This window comes from Sprattus sprattus (assembly GCF_963457725.1).
Source record: "Sprattus sprattus genome assembly, chromosome: 13".
NCBI classification, from domain to species: Eukaryota; Metazoa; Chordata; class Actinopteri; order Clupeiformes; family Clupeidae; genus Sprattus; species Sprattus sprattus.
In genome coordinates this window covers 2,915,682-2,935,664 of record NC_137911.1, presented here as the reverse complement: position 1 = coordinate 2,935,664, position 19,983 = coordinate 2,915,682, and the positions used below count along the sequence as shown (strand labels likewise).

The window sequence follows — 19,983 nt, the reverse complement described above, 5'->3', positions numbered from 1 at the left end:
CGGAGGTGTAGGATCATTATGACACCTTCTGACTGCACGTTAAGTTTCGTGGAATTCCGTTCACGGGGGGGCATGCAATAAATTGATTTATATGATTATATACCAACTGGCCTGTAGGTGGCGCGACACAGTTTTCTTCGAATATCCCTAAACCGTAGGGCCTTGGAGGGCCAAATTGTTCTTGTATGTTTGTGTCAAGGGGCCATGTCAACCCATACCATAGCCAGTCATTACATGTATAGCGCCACCTAGTTAAAAATTAAAAAGCAAAAATGAGGTGTTTTAATCGAATATATGTCAAAGTGCTCAAAAAATTACCAAATTTGCCAGGGACATCAAGCCTGTAACCGTCCATCTTCGTTTTTTTTGTCCATGGATGGAGCATAATGGCTCTGTAGTGCCCCCTAGAACATTGCAAAAAACCCTGCGCATTGGGGTTATTTTGGCGTAGCTTGACGGAATTCGGTACACGTCTTCATCATGCTTGAACACACCAAAAAGTCTCTCGACGCCATGGTGGTAGGTCCACAGGAAGTCGGCCATTTTGAGTGGAAGATGCGTTTTGACGGCGTTTGCACACCTCGCATCTAATCGAACTCCTCCGGCAGCTTTAATGGTAACGCCTTGAAATGTGGTCCGGCTACTCTTCAGCCATGGGCGACTAAAAGTTATATTGGATTTTCTCATTAGTCGGAAGGTGTGGGCGTGGCAGAACCTCAAACTTTGCCAACTTGTTAGTGCTTGCCACAAAACACAAAGTCTCTTATAACTCTTGCGAACATTGTTTCATCCAGAGAAAATGTCTTAGGGTGGACGCTGGCCCGAACCCGTACATATGCCTGACTGATATCACCTATAGCGCCACCTGTTGGTGGTTGGAAACTTCACTTTGTTTCCACACCTCTTTATGTGACCTGTTTTAACAAACTACATTGCAAAAGAAAAATATACCAAAACAATCCACAAAAAAGTAGTACACAAAACATTACATTACCAAATCATCAAAATCTATCACAAATAATTCCTTTGATACATAAAAATGAAACACAAACCAATTTACACACACAAAACACATAAAAACACACAAACACACTGACAACCATGACTCATTCTGTGTTAAAAACCTACTGAACAGTTCGGCGGTCATATTTTGTAACGCTTTGCGTTACGTCTAGTTGTTTCAATAATTGTTTCATGTAAGTTTTCACCTGACATCAAAAAAAGGAGACACAGGTTCAAGTCTGGCCTGATGTAATTTCCCAATCCTCTCCCCACCTCTTCTCCGCCTCGCTTCCTGTCAACTTGTCCTATCCATATAAAGGTTTTAAGTTGCGTTCACTGCGTTCAAAAATTGTAGCGTGTTAATCGTGGCCGCATTAATCGCATAGATTAACGCGTTAACGTTGACAGCCCTAATAAAAACGCCAGGCTTTCCCTGGTGAAGGTCAGACGTATAAATAGTGTCACAAGGCCATGGATTAGTAAACAAGATTTGAAGGAGATTATAACACAAATGTCAGTACACTACTTTGGAAAGTTTAAAAAAATTCTACTGCTTGTGCCACAGTGCCTCCAGCCACTTTGGAAAGTTGCCCTGAAATTGAATAGTTCTGCCCCTGCCAAAAAGGCCTTAATCATGCCATATATGTGTCTGTGGTATAAAAATAACACAGTGCATTAACAGTTGTAAGGGTAAAATGTTTTTATTAAAGAATATGCCTACCTACATAAATGGACCAGATTAGGTAGACTCAAAAGTATCACAAGTTAGATTTAAATAACATAATTAACGTATGGGTGCTGCTCATTTAATAACATGTAAAGGTAAACTTGTTAGTTTATCATTGTATAAAAACAAAATGACACAAATCGTAATCAACAGCTAAAATAATTAAAGTATGGGTGCTGCTCATTAAATAACATGTATGAGTCAATGTGTGTGTGTGATCGCATGCTTGACATGGTGTTTAAATATATCAAATCATTCCTGTATTCCTTATTTGGATCATGCTTAGTTTGCAGTTTGTCACAATATAAGGACCTGGAGGAACCAAGAGGTTCACAGACACTAGGGGGTTCCAGTGCACAGTAAGTTGCTTGATTAATCAGGGAGGAGCTTTACTGCAACTTCATGATGACCTCTGATATTCTCTGAAACATAGGAGAGCTGGATCGGCTTGGCCGTGAAATCTGTAAAGTTTTTACTATTTGTATTTATATATGATATATTGTCTGACCTCTTACTCCCATCATTTTAGACTATTTGACGGTTCTGGACATTTCATCTCTTGGAAAGAACAGGTAGGTTTATCTGCTTTTGTAACCGACTATCTATTCAGTTACTTTAAAATACCTTTTCAAATAATGGCAAGCAAAACGGCTACCAAGGAAAACATATGCCTCTTTCTGAATACCCTTTTTAGTGCGGTCAAAACAGTCTTTTTCAATCAAATGGGGTTGCATGGGGTTGCATATTTTCCACATTTGGTCCTTAAATCCAAATCTCTGGGCCGTGGACACAGTCTTTGGCTGGACAGTTATCACCTATTCTGGCTTTGTAGGTACTTTTATTCAATTGTTGTAAAACCTTTGATAAGGCTTCAGTGAGGTTCTATGAAGACATCACTTTAAATACAAAAAATACTATAAGAGAAGAGACTCAGTTTAAACATTTTTGACACCTACTTTCAGATCTGCTGACAGTAGACATTTTAAATCCCCTAAAAAATAATACAACTTTTATTCATTTTCTACACTACCCCACGTCCGTAGGGTGCATTTTGAATAGAAAGATACCCATGGTTTAATATGATAACCTGTTTCCCACATTAGACAAATTGTAAATACTGTTACTGTTGCTCTTGGCTGCCTAACAGTCACTACAAAAAAACTAAAACAAACATCCAGTTGTCAGTTTGTTAACTTATTTCAGATATGCTATGTTGCAAGGATGAATTATGTTTCTTACAGTCCGTGGTTGTAATATTTCTTATTACATGTCTGTGCCTCTTCTTCCAACAGTAAACCTCAACCATGGGAGACAGCGACATGGCCACTTATGGCCCAGCTGCCATTTACCTCCGTAAGCCTGAGAAGGAGAGGCTTGAGGCCCAAACCATACCCTTTGATGCAAAGTCAGCTTGTTATGTACCGGACAAGGAGGAGTTGTACCTGAAGGCTAAAATCAAGAAGAGAGATGGTGCCAATGTCACCGTTGAACTGCTTGATTCCAAGGAGGTATGTTAGCAAGGCTTTTTGGTAAGATAAATATGGACTGTTTCCATTAAACAGAAAGGTTCTTGACTATATCTCTCTATATTGTCCATTTATTTTAGGAAAGAGTCCATAAGGAGGAGGATGTACACCCCATGAATCCTCCCAAGTATGACAAAATTGAGGACATGGCCATGATGACCCACCTCAATGAAGCCTCTGTCCTGTATAACCTCAAAGAGCGTTACGCAGCATGGATGATCTACGTAAGCTTTATGCTCTCACAAATGAAAAACTATGTTAAAAATAAAACAGCTGTCAAACCAATCCACTTTATTTCTTCATTCTAGACCTACTCTGGACTTTTCTGTGCCACTGTGAACCCCTACAAGTGGCTCCCTGTGTATGACCAAGCAGTGGTGGAGGCCTACAGAGGCAAGAAGCGTATGGAGGCCCCACCTCACATTTTCTCTGTCTCTGACAATGCTTATCAGTTCATGCTCCAAGGTAAGCATTCAATTTTAAAGTCACTAAATAGTAAGATTCGATTGCATATTTGTTGCAAAAAAGTGATTAATCTAAAATTGCAATTGTCCCACAGACAAAGAGAACCAGTCTGTCCTGATTACGTAAGTGTCAATGCATGACTTAAAGCTTTGCATTATCTTCTATGTTACCTTTTGGCACACACAATTCTTATTTGAAAAGTGTCAATATCTTATGTTTAAACTAGCGGAGAATCTGGTGCTGGCAAGACTGTGAACACCAAACGTGTCATCCAATACTTTGCAACAATTGCAGTCAGTGGTGGAAAAAAGGAGGTAGTGCCTGGAAAGATGCAGGTCAGACCCCTTACACATTTATGTGCTAATTATCATAAAGCAACACAAACATTCTCTTCATTACAACATATTCCTTGAATGTTTCTTCCACTTGCAGGGCTCTCTTGAAGACCAGATTATTGCTGCCAACCCACTGTTGGAGGCTTATGGTAATGCCAAGACTGTGAGGAATGACAACTCTTCCCGTTTTGTGAGTTAATTTCTTATTTAAACTCTAGCCTCAGTTCTGTGGTTATTAATAAGATAAAATTACTAACAATATAATTTTGTCTAAAACAGGGAAAATTCATCAGAATTCACTTTGCCACAACTGGAAAACTGGCTAAAGCTGATATTGAAACTTGTAAGTATAATTATCCTGTGTATATCAAAATTTTACAGTATTGCTGCCTTCATTTTATCAGGTTAAATGATATTCTTCCCCACCTAAATAGACCTGCTGGAAAAGTCTAGAGTGTCATTCCAGCTTCCTGATGAGAGAGGCTACCACATCTTCTTCCAGATGATGACCAACCACAAACCTGAGCTGATTGGTAGGGTTATTTTTTTCAACCAACAATCAAAAAACATAACATGTAATTATTAATTTGCAACAAACAATTATTGCTCTCTCCCTCTACAGAAATGGCCCTGCTCACAAACAACCCCTATGACTTTCCCATGTGCAGTCAGGGTCAGATCGCTGTGGCTAGCATTAATGACAAAGAAGAGTTGGACGCCACAGATGTGAGAAATCCATGAGTTTTTCTTCTGGACAATGACTACAGTGAGAATGACATTCTTAAAAACACTAATGATTAACAATAATGCTGTGCTTAATTTGCATATATGCATGTAATTGCAGGACGCCATTGACATCCTGGGTTTCACTGCGGAGGAGAAAGTCACCATTTACAAACTGACTGGTGCTGTGCTCCATCATGGCAATTTAAAATTCAAGCAGAAGCAGCGTGAGGAGCAGGCTGAGCCTGATGGCACTGAGGGTAGGTTCAAAAACTCTATTGGGTCAGTTCTAGTAATAACTACAGGGTAGTCTTATTTATTAAAGTAATTTGATTAAAAGATAGATCAGCATGTATATTAACTTCAAGTTGTACTTTTCCTCTGATTATAGTTATTAAAATATTATATATTACTATAACGGAAGCCTGTTAATATAAATAAAATGTCATTCATTAGATATTTTTTAGCGGCCTCTCAATTAAGGTAAATAATAACTTTCCTTGGTAAAATATTGATATAAATAACTCACTTAAACGCTTTGTTGTTTTAAGATGCTGACAAATGCGCTTACCTCCTGGGCCTGAACTCTGCTGATATGCTGAAGGCTCTGTGCTACCCAAGGGTGAAAGTCGGAACCGAATATGTCACCAAGGGTCAGACTGTGCCACAGGTATCTCACATGCAAGGTTGACTAAAGACCACAAGGATTTTGACATTGTTTGACAAGAATTGTACTGCTGGTATTTTCTTTCTCAGGGTTCACACCTGTTATCATTGACAAGATTTCAAAACTTTTCAAGGACCTTTAATTAAATCTACATGAATCTTCACAATAATAAAAAAAAACAGTTGATATACTTGATAGCACAGATTGGGCCTAAACTCTGAAAGAAAAGTAAATAACAACCTTTTCCATTACTTTTCTATTAGACAGGCTATGTCAATTCAAGTAGAGACTGCATCAGGCACATCAAAACCATTATCCATGGAAGGGTACAATTACATAATTTATTTCATTAGACCTACATTCAACAAAAATAATTATTTCTTGACTTTTCCAGAACTTTCAGTGACTTAACATAATTCCATGACTTTCCTATCCCTGGAAAATGGGATTTTAAAACTCGACGACTTTTCCAGGATTGCCATGAGAGTGGAAACCCTGCCTTATCTCATCATAGTAAGTAAGTAGTAATTATTACATATTGTTTTAGGTCAACAACTCAGTGTCAGCCTTATCCAAGTCTATCTATGAGAGGATGTTCTTGTGGATGGTCATTCGTATCAATGAGATGCTGGACACCAAGCAGTCAAGTCAGTACTACATTGGTGTGCTGGACATTGCTGGATTTGAGATTTTCGATGTGAGGACAAAATTATAAGATTCTTCGCTAACATTATTCTAGTGACTTAAGAGTGCCCCTCTCAAATAATGTTTGAATATGTATCCAATACAGTACAACAGCATGGAGCAGTTGTGTATCAACTTCACAAATGAAAAACTGCAACAGTTCTTCAACCACACCATGTTTGTCCTGGAGCAAGAGGAGTACAAGAAAGAGGGCATTGTTTGGGCGTTCATTGACTTTGGCATGGACTTGGCTGCCTGCATTGAGCTGATTGAAAGGGTCAGTTTCAATCACTCTATCTAGCACAGTGAAAGATTTGTAAAGTTTCATGATGTCCGCTTTTATAACTAAGCAATCTTATTTTTCAACAGCCCATGGGTATCTTTGCCATCCTTGAAGAGGAGTGCATTGTCCCGAAGGCCTCTGACATCACTTTCAAGGACAAGCTGTATGCCCAGCATCTGGGAAAGAACCAAGCCTTTGCAAAGCCCAAGCCTGCCAAAGGCAAGGCTGAAGCTCACTTCTCCCTGGTGCACTATGCTGGCACTGTGGACTACAATGTTACTGGATGGTTGGAGAAGAACAAGGATCCACTGAACGACACTGTTGTGCAGCTGTACCAGAAGTCAGCAGTCAAACTTTTGCCTGTCCTGTACCCATCTGCTGTTGAGGGTAATAACCTGTTCAAGTCAAAAGGCTAATACACAAATAGGAATTATATTGGATTCTATGTATTTAACTCAATTATCCGATGTATTATTTGTATGTCAACAGAGACTGGTGGTGCTAAAAAGGGTGGTAAGAAAAAGGGTGGCTCCATGCAGACTGTGTCCTCACAGTTCAGGGTATGTGTTTTAATATCAAGAAGAACATGATCAATCAATCAATAATTGTCCCAGCACAATTAACTGTATAATTAAAATTGTATACATTCTTGCCTCAACAGGAGAACTTAGGTAAACTGATGACCAACCTGAGGGCCACCCATCCTCACTTTGTGCGTTGTCTGATTCCAAATGAAATTAAGAAACCAGGTAAAGGGCTTTTAGTTAATTAAGACCATGTCCATTATTCCGCACCTTGTATTCGCTTGAAAATGTAACATCTCTGTATTTTCACAGGTTATATGCAGAACTTCCTGGTCATCCACCAGCTCAGGTGTAATGGTGTACTGGAGGGTATCAGAATCTGTAGAAAGGGTTTCCCAAGCAGAATCATGTATGCTGACTTCAAGCAGAGGTAAACATACAACAATACAACAATAACTTATAATACACACTTCATATACTGTATGTATTATATGGGGAAAATAATGTTTTTGTTCTTATTGACGACAGATACAAAGTACTGAATGCCAGTGTAATTCCTGAGGGTCAGTTCATTGATAACAAGAAGGCTGCTGAGAAGCTCTTGGGATCCATCGATGTTGATCACGATGAGTACAAGTTTGGACACACTAAAGTGGAGAATGTTTCTATTTTATATCTGTTATTATGGATATTGAATTACATACAGTGTGTCCATTCCTGGATTTAATCACACACCTCATCCTTTTTTGTTCTTCTCTTTTAGGTGTTCTTCAAAGCTGGTCTGCTTGGTACCCTTGAGGAGATGCGGGATGAGAAACTGGTTACCCTGGTCACAATGACTCAGGCTCTGAGCCGTGCATACCTGATGAGAAGGGAGTTTGTCGCGATGATGGAAAGGAGGTAATGTGTGGTGTATTTGGTGGAATCACGCTGAACTAAATTATCTGCCATAAAACATAGCATTTCAGGTTTTTTATGAAAGTGTACACAATAGGTTGTGTTGGATAAATAGCCAATATCTTACAAATTAAAGTACAAACGTACAAAACAGAGATCATTTCCATCAACACAGAGGTATATAAAAGACTGGACTATTCACTGTCAGTGTTTGACAGAATCCCTCTGATCTATTTAGTAAGCTTCAACATGGTTTAATCAACAAATCCACCTCTTTTGCAGAGATGCAATCATTACTATCCAGATAAATATTCGCTCATTCATTAATGTGAAGCACTGGCCATGGATGAAGGTGTACTACAAGATCAAGCCTCTGCTTCAGAGTGCTGAAACTGAGAAGGAGCTGGTTGCCCTGAAAGAGGACCATGCAAAACTCAAAGACATGTTTGCAAAGGTTGATGCCAGGAAGAAGGAGCTTGAGGAGAAGATGGTCTCTATTGTGCAAGAGAGGAATGACCTGCATCTGCAAATGTCCTCTGTAAGTGTATAACTGTACAACGGGTAACAATTCTTCACATCGTTGCAATATTCAAATCACTAACCTGTCTGAGAATTATGTTTTCAATACAAATCAGATTTCATCTTTTCATCTTGTATTTACTGTAGAGCTCTGAGACTCTCAACGATGCTGAGGAGAGGTGTGAGGGTTTGATCAAGAGTAAGATCCAGCTTGAGGCCAAACTCAAGGAGACAACCGAGAGACTGGAGGATGAAGAGGAAATCAATGCTGAGCTAACTGCCAAGAAGAGGAAACTGGAGGATGAGTGCTCGGAGCTCAAGAAGGACATTGATGATTTGGAGCTGACCTTGGCCAAAGTGGAGAAGGAGAAACATGCCACTGAGAACAAGGTTTATATTCTTTAAAAAAAAAAAAGAATAATATTTTATTGTCAATAAGACTTTGTGAGGTTTACTGGATATTGATATAAAACATTCTATGTGTAGGTCAAGAACCTGACAGAGGAGATGGCCTCTCAGGATGAGGCCATTGCCAAACTGACAAAAGAGAAGAAAGCCCTCCAAGAGGCCCATCAGCAGACTCTTGATGATCTCCAGGCAGAGGAAGACAAAGTCAACACTCTGACCAAGGCCAAGACTAAGCTTGAACAGCAAGTGGATGATGTGAGTTAAGGGCCTGTCTTTGTAAAGAAATGCACATATATAATTGTGCTACTTATTTACTTTATGCTTTGTATCTGCAGCTTGAGGGTTCCCTGGAGCAAGAAAAGAAGCTCCGCATGGACCTTGAGAGAGCCAAGAGAAAGCTTGAAGGTGACCTGAAACTGTCCCAGGAGAGTGTCATGGATCTGGAGAATGACAAGCAGCAGTCTGATGAGAAGCTGAAGAAGTAATGTAGAATTATATTAGTAACTAATGATTTATGCAAACATGTACTCCTTTTTTAGTCCTTTTTTGGTATAAGCAGTCGTTTACAACTTTAATTTACAATTAAACAGAAAGGACTTTGAAACAAGCCAACTCATTAGCAAGATTGAGGATGAACAATCATTGGGTGCTCAGCTCCAGAAAAAGATCAAGGAGCTTCAGGTTTTTTTCACATCTTCAGTACCCAATAGTGTTTACTATCATCTGCCTGTTCTTTCTTAGTATCACTTATTTATTTTAAACAACCAATAGGCCCGCATTGAAGAATTGGAAGAAGAGATTGAGGCTGAGCGTGCAGCTCGTGCTAAGGTTGAGAAGCAGAGAGCAGATCTCTCCAGGGAACTTGAGGAGATCAGTGAGAGGCTTGAGGAGGCTGGTGGTGCCACTGCTGCTCAAATTGAGATGAACAAGAAGCGTGAGGCTGAATTCCAGAAGCTGCGTCGTGACCTTGAAGAGTCCACTCTGCAGCATGAAGCCACTGCTACAGCTCTCCGTAAGAAGCAGGCTGATAGCGTGGCTGAGCTGGGAGAGCAGATCGACAACCTCCAGCGTGTCAAGCAGAAACTTGATAAGGAGAAGAGTGAATACAAGATGGAGATTGATGATCTTTCCAGCAACATGGAGGGAGTCGCTAAAGCTAAGGTTTGTGACATGTAAACCTTAATGCTCTAGCTGACTCTAACTACAAACAATATCATACTGCAAACAATAATACAAAACGTACGTATTCTTGTACGCTTTGTTTTAAATGTTGTCAAGTTAAATAGTAATAATTGAAGGGGTGTTACAAATAACCGATATGTATCGATATCTGTTTTTAGCATTTAAGATATGACTACATCGATGCGTGAAGTCCCGTATCGTTTTTTTGCCCGATTTAAAGTTATGAATCGGTTCACAAGCGTTTGTCTCTACATTTTTTGCTAGCAAAACATAAAACACTTGCTGACCTGTTGCATTTGATTCAGTCAGAACAATGCAAGCCTGTCATTGGCCAAAGCCTGCATAGTACTAACCAATCAGGCTGTATTCTCAGAAATAACGATAAGACCTGGGCTCTGTTCCGTTTTCCATACCCTCCGTACCTACCATCCTTAGTTTGAGTATGTAGGGTGTTCCGATTTTGATCGCGGCGAAAATAAGTATACCCAAAGGACCCGTATGTGTACTCATAACGGACAAAAAGCTGAGTGTGGAACCAGGGTACACTTTCCATTCTCAACGGCCGCCATCTTGTCTACGTAGCTGAAGAGACGGAGCCAGGCAGAGCTTTGCGTTTTATTTCGAAATCAATGGCGGACATAATGGCTACGGTGGCTACGATAGCAGAGTCAGAAGACCACAAGGCTACAGACCGTAAATGTCAATATCAGCAGTAATTAAACAACTGTACTGATATTAAATGTACTACTAACATGTCATTCTCAAATTAAAGCCATTGACATGAGTATTTTGGTGGTTTTTAACGATGTATACGGACAGTTAGCATACCTAGCTAGCCTAGCATGGTAGCATTACCATTGGTTCTGAATGGCAGTTATGCTAAGCAGCTGGCTATCCCCCCACCCGGGACTGTAGTTAATTTCCGGAAAGTGCACCACGGAGTATTAGATTTGGAACAACACTCACCTGCTGAGAATATGCGTACCTAGTAAGTGTGTACTGTGTACTGCGTATAAGTATACTCATGGATGTATGGAAACGGAACATAGCACTGGAGAGAATGACAGATCATAACTCCCATTAATTTTAATGGCCAATGCTATGCTAGCTACACTATTCATTTCAATTGCCAATGCTATGCTAGCTACGCTTTGCATTTCAATGGCCAATGCTATGCTAGCTACTTCAGCCAAGGAAGATAAATCGTTGTTGATTGCGTGTGACGTATTGGCATAGCAACTGTCACTCAAGAGGCGTTCGAAAGTCAACATTACATCACCCGGGCTCTTTTAGGCACCCGGTGCCTTTTAAGCTTGACAGTACCATGACGATGACAGTTGAAGAATAAAGATTCAAGAACATTTTGATATCGAGTAATACTTTATAGGACATAGTACAGGTCAGTACAATTCAGAAGCAGCGAAAATGTGTTATTGAAAGTGATGATGAAGACTTGACTACTATAGTTTGGAAACCTTGTGTTTAACTGTAAATTAAAGCCCTTTAAGCTGAGCCCTGTTGTCCGTTTTCTATTGATCATTGTAACTTGAAGTTAGCAATTCATTGTTTGCTAGGCAACACCTGAAACACTGTGTCGTGAGAAGACTTGAGAGCTGAACAAAACGACATGTTTTCTATTTACAATTACCATTTATTACGTTGTTGTTACGGCCTCAGTCTGATAATTTACCTGCATGACCTCACTCTCGGTTAGTAAGTAGTTATTAACAACTATGTTTAATATTTATAGTCATGATTCCGAGACCAAGCCATTGTGATGGTATAACATAAATAAAAGCGCTTTATGAACACTGCAAATGGCAGTGAAGAAATAAATAAGCACTTAACTCAATCGCGGGGATTTAGCCATAGTGGAGCCAAATTGACACATCTCTATCTCTAAATCAGCAATATGGAATTCTGTTCCAAAACTAGTAAGCTAACTACCTAAAAGGCATGCAAAAACCTTGCAAACACCACCAACAGCCCAGCTTACACTGATAGAAGCTTGCCAACACACTAACTGGTGTCTTTTGGCAGTAAAACCGGCAATGTCATGTGTGTGAAAGCTTATCTTCCATTTGTGCAAGGTGTTCCAGCCCGTTATACAGAACTACATGGGGCATATCTTAGATGGCTAGTGGGGAAGACACAGGTGTTTATCCGTCCTTCACATGACCATATCTATCTATAAATCCAGGAATCTCTGTGTGTCAGTCTGTCAGTCTAGGGCGTATCTCCCTGACGGTAGTTACATTAGTTATGAGATTTTGCATGTAGCTTACGCATGTCATGAACCTGTGCATCCTTGATTTTGAAGATTTTTGAAATCATAGTTTGCGAGATATTTGTATTTTACCGTTTCCCGTAGGCACTAATGGGTTATCGTTTCCCGTAGCACCGAAATGACGTCACAAATTACGTCACAAACAATATTAGCGGTATTAAAACTATCCTGCCTTCACTCAAAGTTCAGAATAGCGTTGGATACGATAAGGAGGTCCGCATTCAAATTCTTCTTGGTGAACAGATACAGACTTTTGCTCAGGTAATCTTAAGACAGTGATTGATTTTATCTATTCGTTTATTTTTAAGCTTCTTTAAGGTTGCTCTTTTCTTTGCAGACATATTTTTCCACGCAAACTGATTACAATAACATAACAAAGCATAGGAGTTCAGGGGGCTTAGCATTTCTAGGTTGTATATCGATGTGCTTTATTGTTTTGTGTATATTTTGAAATTGTGCATAGTGTTACGGACAGTTAGTGTAGCAACTTCGTGACATGAGGAGTAGACTTTCAAGGTAAGAGACGTGTCAAACTGTATTAAACCCGATGCGACCAAGATACGATGTCAACAGGTTGCCCACCAGGCTAAACTAACTCATCATTTAGCTACATTAGCTTGCAGCTATGTATTTTCCACTGTTGAAAAGTTCATCATACATACAGTACAGTACATACATTCATTAAAATTAACCTACATCTGAGTCCAACTGCATGACTATTCTTACTGTAAACTTACCCTTACAATAAAGAAGTGATCCTATTTCAACCATAATTTCATTTTAAATTATTTCTTTCTTTATGACATTTAGTTTATAGTTTAGACGGCAACTTTGACATCTATATTCAACTGCACCCACTACATAATCTCAAACTTTATTTGTTGGTGTATCTCCAAAAAGGCTATACAACATTAAAACATTATGAAAAGGAAACATGCATCACAATAATACTTCAGTGTAACCTACCTATGTGGAGTGCAAATATGATTGCTATTACACTACCCAACAGCTACACCTATGTCTGCTAACACTACAGAATGCATTATTCCTACGGGCACTGCACTAGTGCTTTATAAATGAAATTGAAGATGGTACCAAAATTAGTTGCCTATAAAACCATACCTCAAAAAGTGTCAAATTGTTGCATAGTGTTCCTTTATAGTCAGGTGGCTTAACGAATATTTTCGACATTACCGTTACCGGCCGGACAAAAGCACCAAATCTTGCATGAGGCTTCTTTAGGGCTTGGTAGTCAATTTGAGCCTAGGAGCCCTCCCCAACCCCTCCTCCCTCTCTGGGGAAGGGGTGTCCAACTATTCCCAGAATCAGTTTTGGGTTTGGATGCAGGGGGTGCATGGGTGGGGTTTTTTTTTTTGGGGGGGGGGGTAGTTTGGGAGTGGGTAGGGGGGAGCTCGAAGGGTGGGGGAGAGCCTGGGGGGGAGGGGGAGTTCGGGGGAGGTGGCGGTGGAGCATGTTTGGTGCTTTTGTCCAGCCTGTAAACGGTATTTTCTGATGGCCTCCTTCCTCCCCTACTATTTTATCAAACACATTTACATTTGCAAAGTGGTGAACAGTCCAGGTTTGCTTTGCCACAGCTGCAGTTGGAACAGTCTCCTTTGCAGGAATATTTAATGAGCTACACTGCTCGTCTCACGTGCTGGAGCAGTGCATCCTGGGTGGGTGGCAATTTGTCCATTGCCAGATTCTTCTTGCAGAAAAGTTCCTTTCTTGCTTCATTGAGGTCAAATGGCTGGTTTTGTCATACAGAATATTGTATCTCATGTGCACAGAAATCATCCTGGTTGGGTGGCAATTTGTCCATTGCCAGATTCTTCTTGCAGAAAAGTTCCTTTCTTGCTTCATTAAGGTCAAATGGCTGGTTTTGTCATACAGAATATTGTATCTCATGTGCACAGAAATCATCCAAGTTTCCATCCCGGCTTTGCATTGAAATGTACAGCTTGCCAAAGAGGGCTACATTATTCTGAAGCACTTTGATATTCTTTCCCTGCTTAGATGTTTGCTTGCGATGACATTTTCTGAAGAGCAGCAGAGAATTTCTCTTGATTGGGTCATGGATAGAGTGGGTGCCGTCATCAAGCACCTTCTTGACAAAGTTTTGGTACTTTTCCTTGCCTGTGGACTCCAAAGTGCGCACTGTGGCTATCACTGATTCATCTGTGCAGTTGCGATTGTCATAACTGTCAACATAATCGAGTGTTGTTAGACCAGGGAAGTCATCCAAGAAGGGATTGCCACTTCGCTTGATGGTTTCTGAAAGGCTTGAAACTTGTCTCTGGAAAGTCTTTTGAGTCGAGAGACCCTGCTCATGGTGCTCGAAGTTCGTGGGGATCTCTGTCTCCTCATCAGGGAGGTATACTCCTTCAAACTGCCTCACTAGTCTGGCTTATTCTGGTCCAGAGAGCATCAACCGTCTGAAGGCAGCAGGATTCTCTGTCAGCCCAACAGCACCACCTGAACCTTTGACAATCTTGTTTTCCTGTTCATGTGCTTGGTCGAAAGGAATTGAAGAAAATTCATTGGTGGTCTTGGAGAGCACCCAGTGAGAACGGTCCTTGAACTCCTCTTTGATTGCAGTAAGCAGGGACTTCATATCTCTGATATGAACGTGCATCCATCTGGAGTAGTTCACATGATCCAATGAAAAAGAACAGTGGTGTGAGTGAATACAATCATTCATTGTCTTCAATTAAGACACTCTGGGAAAAGGATCTTGAAGAGGTGCTTGATGAGGATATTTGGGAGAGAATCTTGTGTTGTGTCCATTCTTCCTCTTTTTGTGCCAAACATGGACTAATACAATTTTAAATTCTCCCTCGCACTCACTGGAGTAAAGAGAAGCTCTCTAAGATTTCCCCTCACATAAACCCCCTCTGTGATCGATGCCAGCAGGCTCCGGCCTCCTTAATTCATATGTTTTTAACCTGTCCAACTCTCCATCATTTTTGGACTGAAATTTTCAATACTTTATCTACTATTTTAAATGTGCCCTCTGACCCTATCCCAGTAACTATACTGTTTGGAGTGCTGCCCTCCACCCTAGTGGTGCCTAAATTAAAGGCAGACTTTATAGTATTTGCCACCCTATTGGCGAGGAGATTGATTTTACTCAGATGGAAATCCTCCACTCCCCCCACAGTTTATCACTGGCTGAGAGATATTTTGTCCTACTCCAAGCTAGAGAAGATGAGGGCTACATTACAAGGTTCCACCACTAAATTCTACAAAATATGGAATCCTTTTCTTGAACATCTGAAATCAATTCAGTTCCCCTCTGCTAACCTGTAATCTTTATTGTACACTTCTAGATGTGTGTAGTTCTTGTGTGCTATCATTAACTGGGAATAACATTTAATGTACACCTACTGCAGGATCTTGTCACACAAAGGCAGCTTTGATATTTTGTTTTTGTTTTGTTTTGATTTTTAGTTGTTTTGTCATTTGAATTTTTCCTTTCAATGTGTGAGTCTTTAATTGTAGTCTGTACTGTGTCTATCAGAGTGTGTGCATGTGTAAGTATGTTCAAATCCAATATTTGAGTGACAATTGACAATGAGTTCAATTGAGTTATATTTATTGGGGTCTTGTGATTCTAATGGTGACATTTGTAAGACATTCTATGCATTGATATTGTCATTTTAAACTATCAACATGAAAAGAATTTGCCAAAAAAAGGGGGGGAGGGGAGGGGAGGGAAGGGGAGGGGAGGGGGGGGGCTCCTAGGCTAAATTTGACTACTAAGCCCTAAGGAAGCCCCATGCAAAGTTTGGTGCTTTTGTCCAGTCTGTAACGGTATTTTCGTTAAGCCACCTGATTATTAAGAAAATGTTCGAGAATGAGGTCCATTGTTTCCTCACAAATCAGTGTTTTCAATTATTGAACTGCATCAAATCGCTTTGCATTGAATCAAATCGTACTAAATCGTTTTTATCAAAATGCATCTGTTCTTGTATCGTATCGTGCCCATGTATCGAGATAGGAATTGGATCGTCTTTGTCATGAGAGATTTACACCCCTAAATAATTGCCATAAACATTTCTGACTTTTGTGTTGCTTATTAATTTTACTTTCACAAACAGGGAAATCTTGAGAAGATGTGCCGTACCCTTGAGGACCAACTCAGTGAAATCAAGTCCAAGAGTGATGAGGGTGCGCGCCAGGTCAACGATCTCAGTGCTCAGAGAGCAAGACTTACGACTGAAAATGGTGAACTCGGTCGCCAGGTTGAGGAGAAAGATGCTCTTGTGTCTCAGCTGACTAGAAGCAAACAGGCTTTCACTCAGCAAATTGAGGAGCTGAAGAGGCTAAATGAGGAGGAAGTCAAGGTGCTGATACCCGTGAATGACATGAAGAAATTAAAGTACATAACCCACAATCTGTGAAGACCTAAATGAACACCATTAATTGTTCACAAACAGGCCAAGAATGCCCTGGCCCACGCTGTTCAGTCTGCACGCCACGACTGCGACCTTCTGAGGGAGCAGTTTGAGGAGGAGCAGGAGGAAAAGGTTGAGCTGCAGCGTGGCATGTCCAAGGCCAACAGTGAGGTTGCTCAGTGGAGGACCAAGTACGAAACTGATGCCATCCAGCGCACTGAAGAGCTTGAGGAGTCCAAGTATGTACCAAACAGGCAAAGAAACACATAGAATGTGGATGTGGGTTGTTATGTTGTCTACTAAAACCTGTCCACGTCCTCTAACTTAAATCTGTTGCATTATCAGGAAAAAGCTTGCCCAGCGTCTACAGGAGGCTGAGGAACAAATTGAGGCCATCAACTCCAAGTGTGCTTCTCTGGATAAAACCAAGCAGAGACTCCAGGGTGAGGTTGAGGACCTCATGGTTGATGTGGAGAGAGCCAATGGTCTGGCTGCCAACCTTGACAAGAAGCAGAGAAACTTTGACAAGGTTATACCTCTATCTGGAATTTGTGTGATGTTGAAGGACAAACTAGCCTTCATATAACATAATATGAGCATATGGATTTTTGGTAGCAGTGTCTTATATGTGAAATCAAAGGTCTTGGCAGAATGGAAGCAGAAATATGAGGAGGGTCAGGCAGAGCTGGAGGGTGCCCAGAAAGAGGTTCGCTCTCTCAGCACTGAGCTGTTCAAGATGAAGAACTCCTATGAGGAGGCTCTTGACCAACTGGAGACTCTTAAGAGGGAGAACAAGAATCTCCAACGTAAGTCAAGATGGCCTAAAAATACTTCTTAATCCAAGCTTGTTAAGAGCTAAAAAAACAAATGCTAAAAACGAAATGTTTTATCCTAGAATATAAATCAATAGTACATTGGTAGATGCTGACTTTGTGTTAAGGGTTTTGAATGTCTTGTTGCAGAGGAGATATCTGACCTGACTGAGCAGCTTGGTGAGACTGGAAAGAGCATTCATGAGCTGGAGAAGGCCAAGAAGACTGTTGAGACTGAGAAGGCTGAGATCCAGACTGCCCTGGAAGAGGCTGAGGTACAAACACAAAATCCAACAGGATGGAGTTGAGAGATTCAATAGGACATCTTAATAAATACAGCAATTGGTCATATCTTAAAATTCTATGTTTTACACTCTATTTAAAAATAGGGAACTCTTGAGCATGAAGAGTCCAAGATTCTCCGTGTCCAGCTTGAGCTGAACCAGGTCAAGGGTGAGGTCGACCGGAAGCTTGCAGAGAAGGATGAGGAGATGGAGCAGATTAAGAGGAATAGCCAGAGGGTGACTGACTCCATGCAGAGCACCCTGGACTCTGAGATCAGGAGCAGGAATGATGCCCTGAGAATCAAGAAGAAGATGGAGGGAGACCTTAATGAGATGGAGATTCAGCTGAGCCATGCCAACCGCCAGGCTGCTGAGTCCCAGAAAAGTCTGAGGATCATCCAGGGTCAGCTCAAAGTCAGTAGTATAAATAGTCAGTGTTTTGATATTACAGTGCTCACACCAATGAAGTATAGCAAACACCACACATTCTCTGTCAACCAGGATGCTCAACTGCACCTTGATGATGCTATAAGAGGACAGGAAGATATGAAGGAGCAGGCTGCCATGGTGGAGCGCAGAAACGGCCTCATGGTAGCTGAGATTGAGGAGCTCAGAGCTGCCCTGGAACAGACAGAGAGAGGCCGCAAAGTGGCTGAGCAGGAGCTGGTAGATGCCAGTGAGCGTGTTGGCCTCCTGCACTCCCAGGTAGAAAATTAAAAAAGGTTGTTTAAACCGATACATTAAACAAACAGTTCCAGCATTCAAAATAAAACTAAGGTTGTTTATTTCTCCACACTAGAACACAAGTCTGCTGAACACCAAGAAGAAGCTTGAGACTGACTTCCTTCAGGTCCAAGGTGAAGTTGATGACATCGTCCAGGAGGCAAGAAATGCTGAGGACAAGGCCAAGAAAGCCATTACTGATGTAAGTTTATTTTTTTCTGAAACGGAGCATTATATTTAAAAGTACTTCTATTATTTAAAAATACACTATTCCATCATTTTATAGGCTGCCATGATGGCAGAGGAGCTGAAGAAGGAGCAGGACACCATTTCTCATCTGGAGAGGATGAAGAAGAATCTGGAAGTCACTGTCAAGGATCTGCAGCACCGCCTGGATGAGGCTGAGAATCTGGCCATGAAGGGCGGCAAAAAACAGCTCCAGAAACTGGAGTCCAGGGTAGGTAACAAAATATGACTCTGAATGAATATGTTTAACTCATCATAACAAAACAGGGGTCAGTATCTGAAATGGAAATATATTTCATGTTAAGGTTCGTGAACTGGAAGGTGAGGTTGAGGGTGAACAGAGACGTGGTGTTGATGCTGTCAAGGGAGTCCGTAAATACGAGAGGAGGGTGAAGGAGCTCACCTACCAGGTAAAAAAAACCTCTCCTCTTTCTCTAGTACTACATGCAAAATGGAGAGGGGAGGACATTTCTTGACAAACTTTTTTCTCTTTAGACTGAGGAGGACAAGAAGAATGTCACTAGACTGCAGGATCTGGTTGACAAGCTGCAGCTGAAGGTCAAGGCCTACAAGAGGCAGGCTGAGGTAGCTGTGAGTATTTTTCTGCCTTTGTTATACAGGAAAATATCTGCTACTTTTGCTTCTTCACATTGACTATTGTTTTTTTTTCTGTATTTATTGCATTCAATTTAATATACAACAGGAGGAACAGGCCAATACTCACCTGTCCAAGTGCAGGAAGGTTCAGCATGAGCTGGAGGAGGCTGAGGAGCGTGCTGACATTGCTGAGTCCCAGGTCAACAAGCTCAGGACCAAGACCCGCGATGGCGGAAAGGTAAGATAATGTTTTCTGAACAAACATTACAATTATTTCAGCAATAAACTTTGAAAATGTAAGTGTCATTGATATTTATTTGTTCTAGTTAATTCATTTTCTTTGTTCTCTTTTAAAGGGCAAGGAGGCTGAAGAGTGAAACCTCTGAATCCATGTCACTTTCATCTGGATTAAAAATCCTGGTTAATGTGATTATTCCAAAAATGCATAATGCCTAATAAATAATTACATATCGGAATATGAATCTGAATGTTTGTCTTTTTTCATAAGTTCATTCGTATATTTTAGTCAGTTGGCTGGTTTTTCTATGACTATAACAGGAATGTAGTTTTTTCTATAGGAAGCTGCCTCTATCTTGCCTATTAGATTCCACATTCACAAGTCCTCTCACCGTCCTTGTTACTTCTATGAGACTACTTTAGCTGTTGGACTACATCAGAATTATAACATTGCAGCA

At 40.7% G+C, this 19,983-nt stretch overlaps 1 protein-coding gene across 1 annotated transcript; it reads left to right on the top strand.

The window, feature by feature from the left end:
- Positions 1-2,015: 2,015 nt before the first annotated feature.
- LOC308373908 (myosin heavy chain, fast skeletal muscle-like) lies at positions 2,016-19,665 on the top strand (the record flags this gene model as incomplete). The annotated part of the gene is made up of 40 exons (XM_080849572.1): positions 2,016-2,088; positions 2,259-2,301; positions 3,022-3,237; positions 3,336-3,479; positions 3,564-3,720; positions 3,815-3,842; positions 3,947-4,055; positions 4,153-4,245; positions 4,335-4,398; positions 4,490-4,588; positions 4,678-4,781; positions 4,900-5,038; positions 5,330-5,448; positions 5,993-6,142; positions 6,236-6,406; positions 6,499-6,799; positions 6,902-6,972; positions 7,074-7,161; positions 7,249-7,366; positions 7,465-7,588; positions 7,700-7,836; positions 8,116-8,371; positions 8,500-8,742; positions 8,839-9,015; positions 9,096-9,241; positions 9,351-9,441; positions 9,532-9,921; positions 16,330-16,575; positions 16,669-16,865; positions 16,972-17,155; positions 17,267-17,432; positions 17,589-17,713; positions 17,828-18,136; positions 18,224-18,427; positions 18,522-18,647; positions 18,732-18,902; positions 18,997-19,101; positions 19,187-19,282; positions 19,395-19,526; positions 19,645-19,665. The coding sequence occupies exons 3-40, from the start codon at positions 3,034-3,036 to the stop codon at positions 19,663-19,665; spliced, it is 5,805 nt and encodes a 1,934-aa protein (XP_080705698.1). The 5' UTR covers positions 2,016-2,088; positions 2,259-2,301; positions 3,022-3,033.
- Between the last annotated feature and the right edge of the window lie 318 nt (positions 19,666-19,983).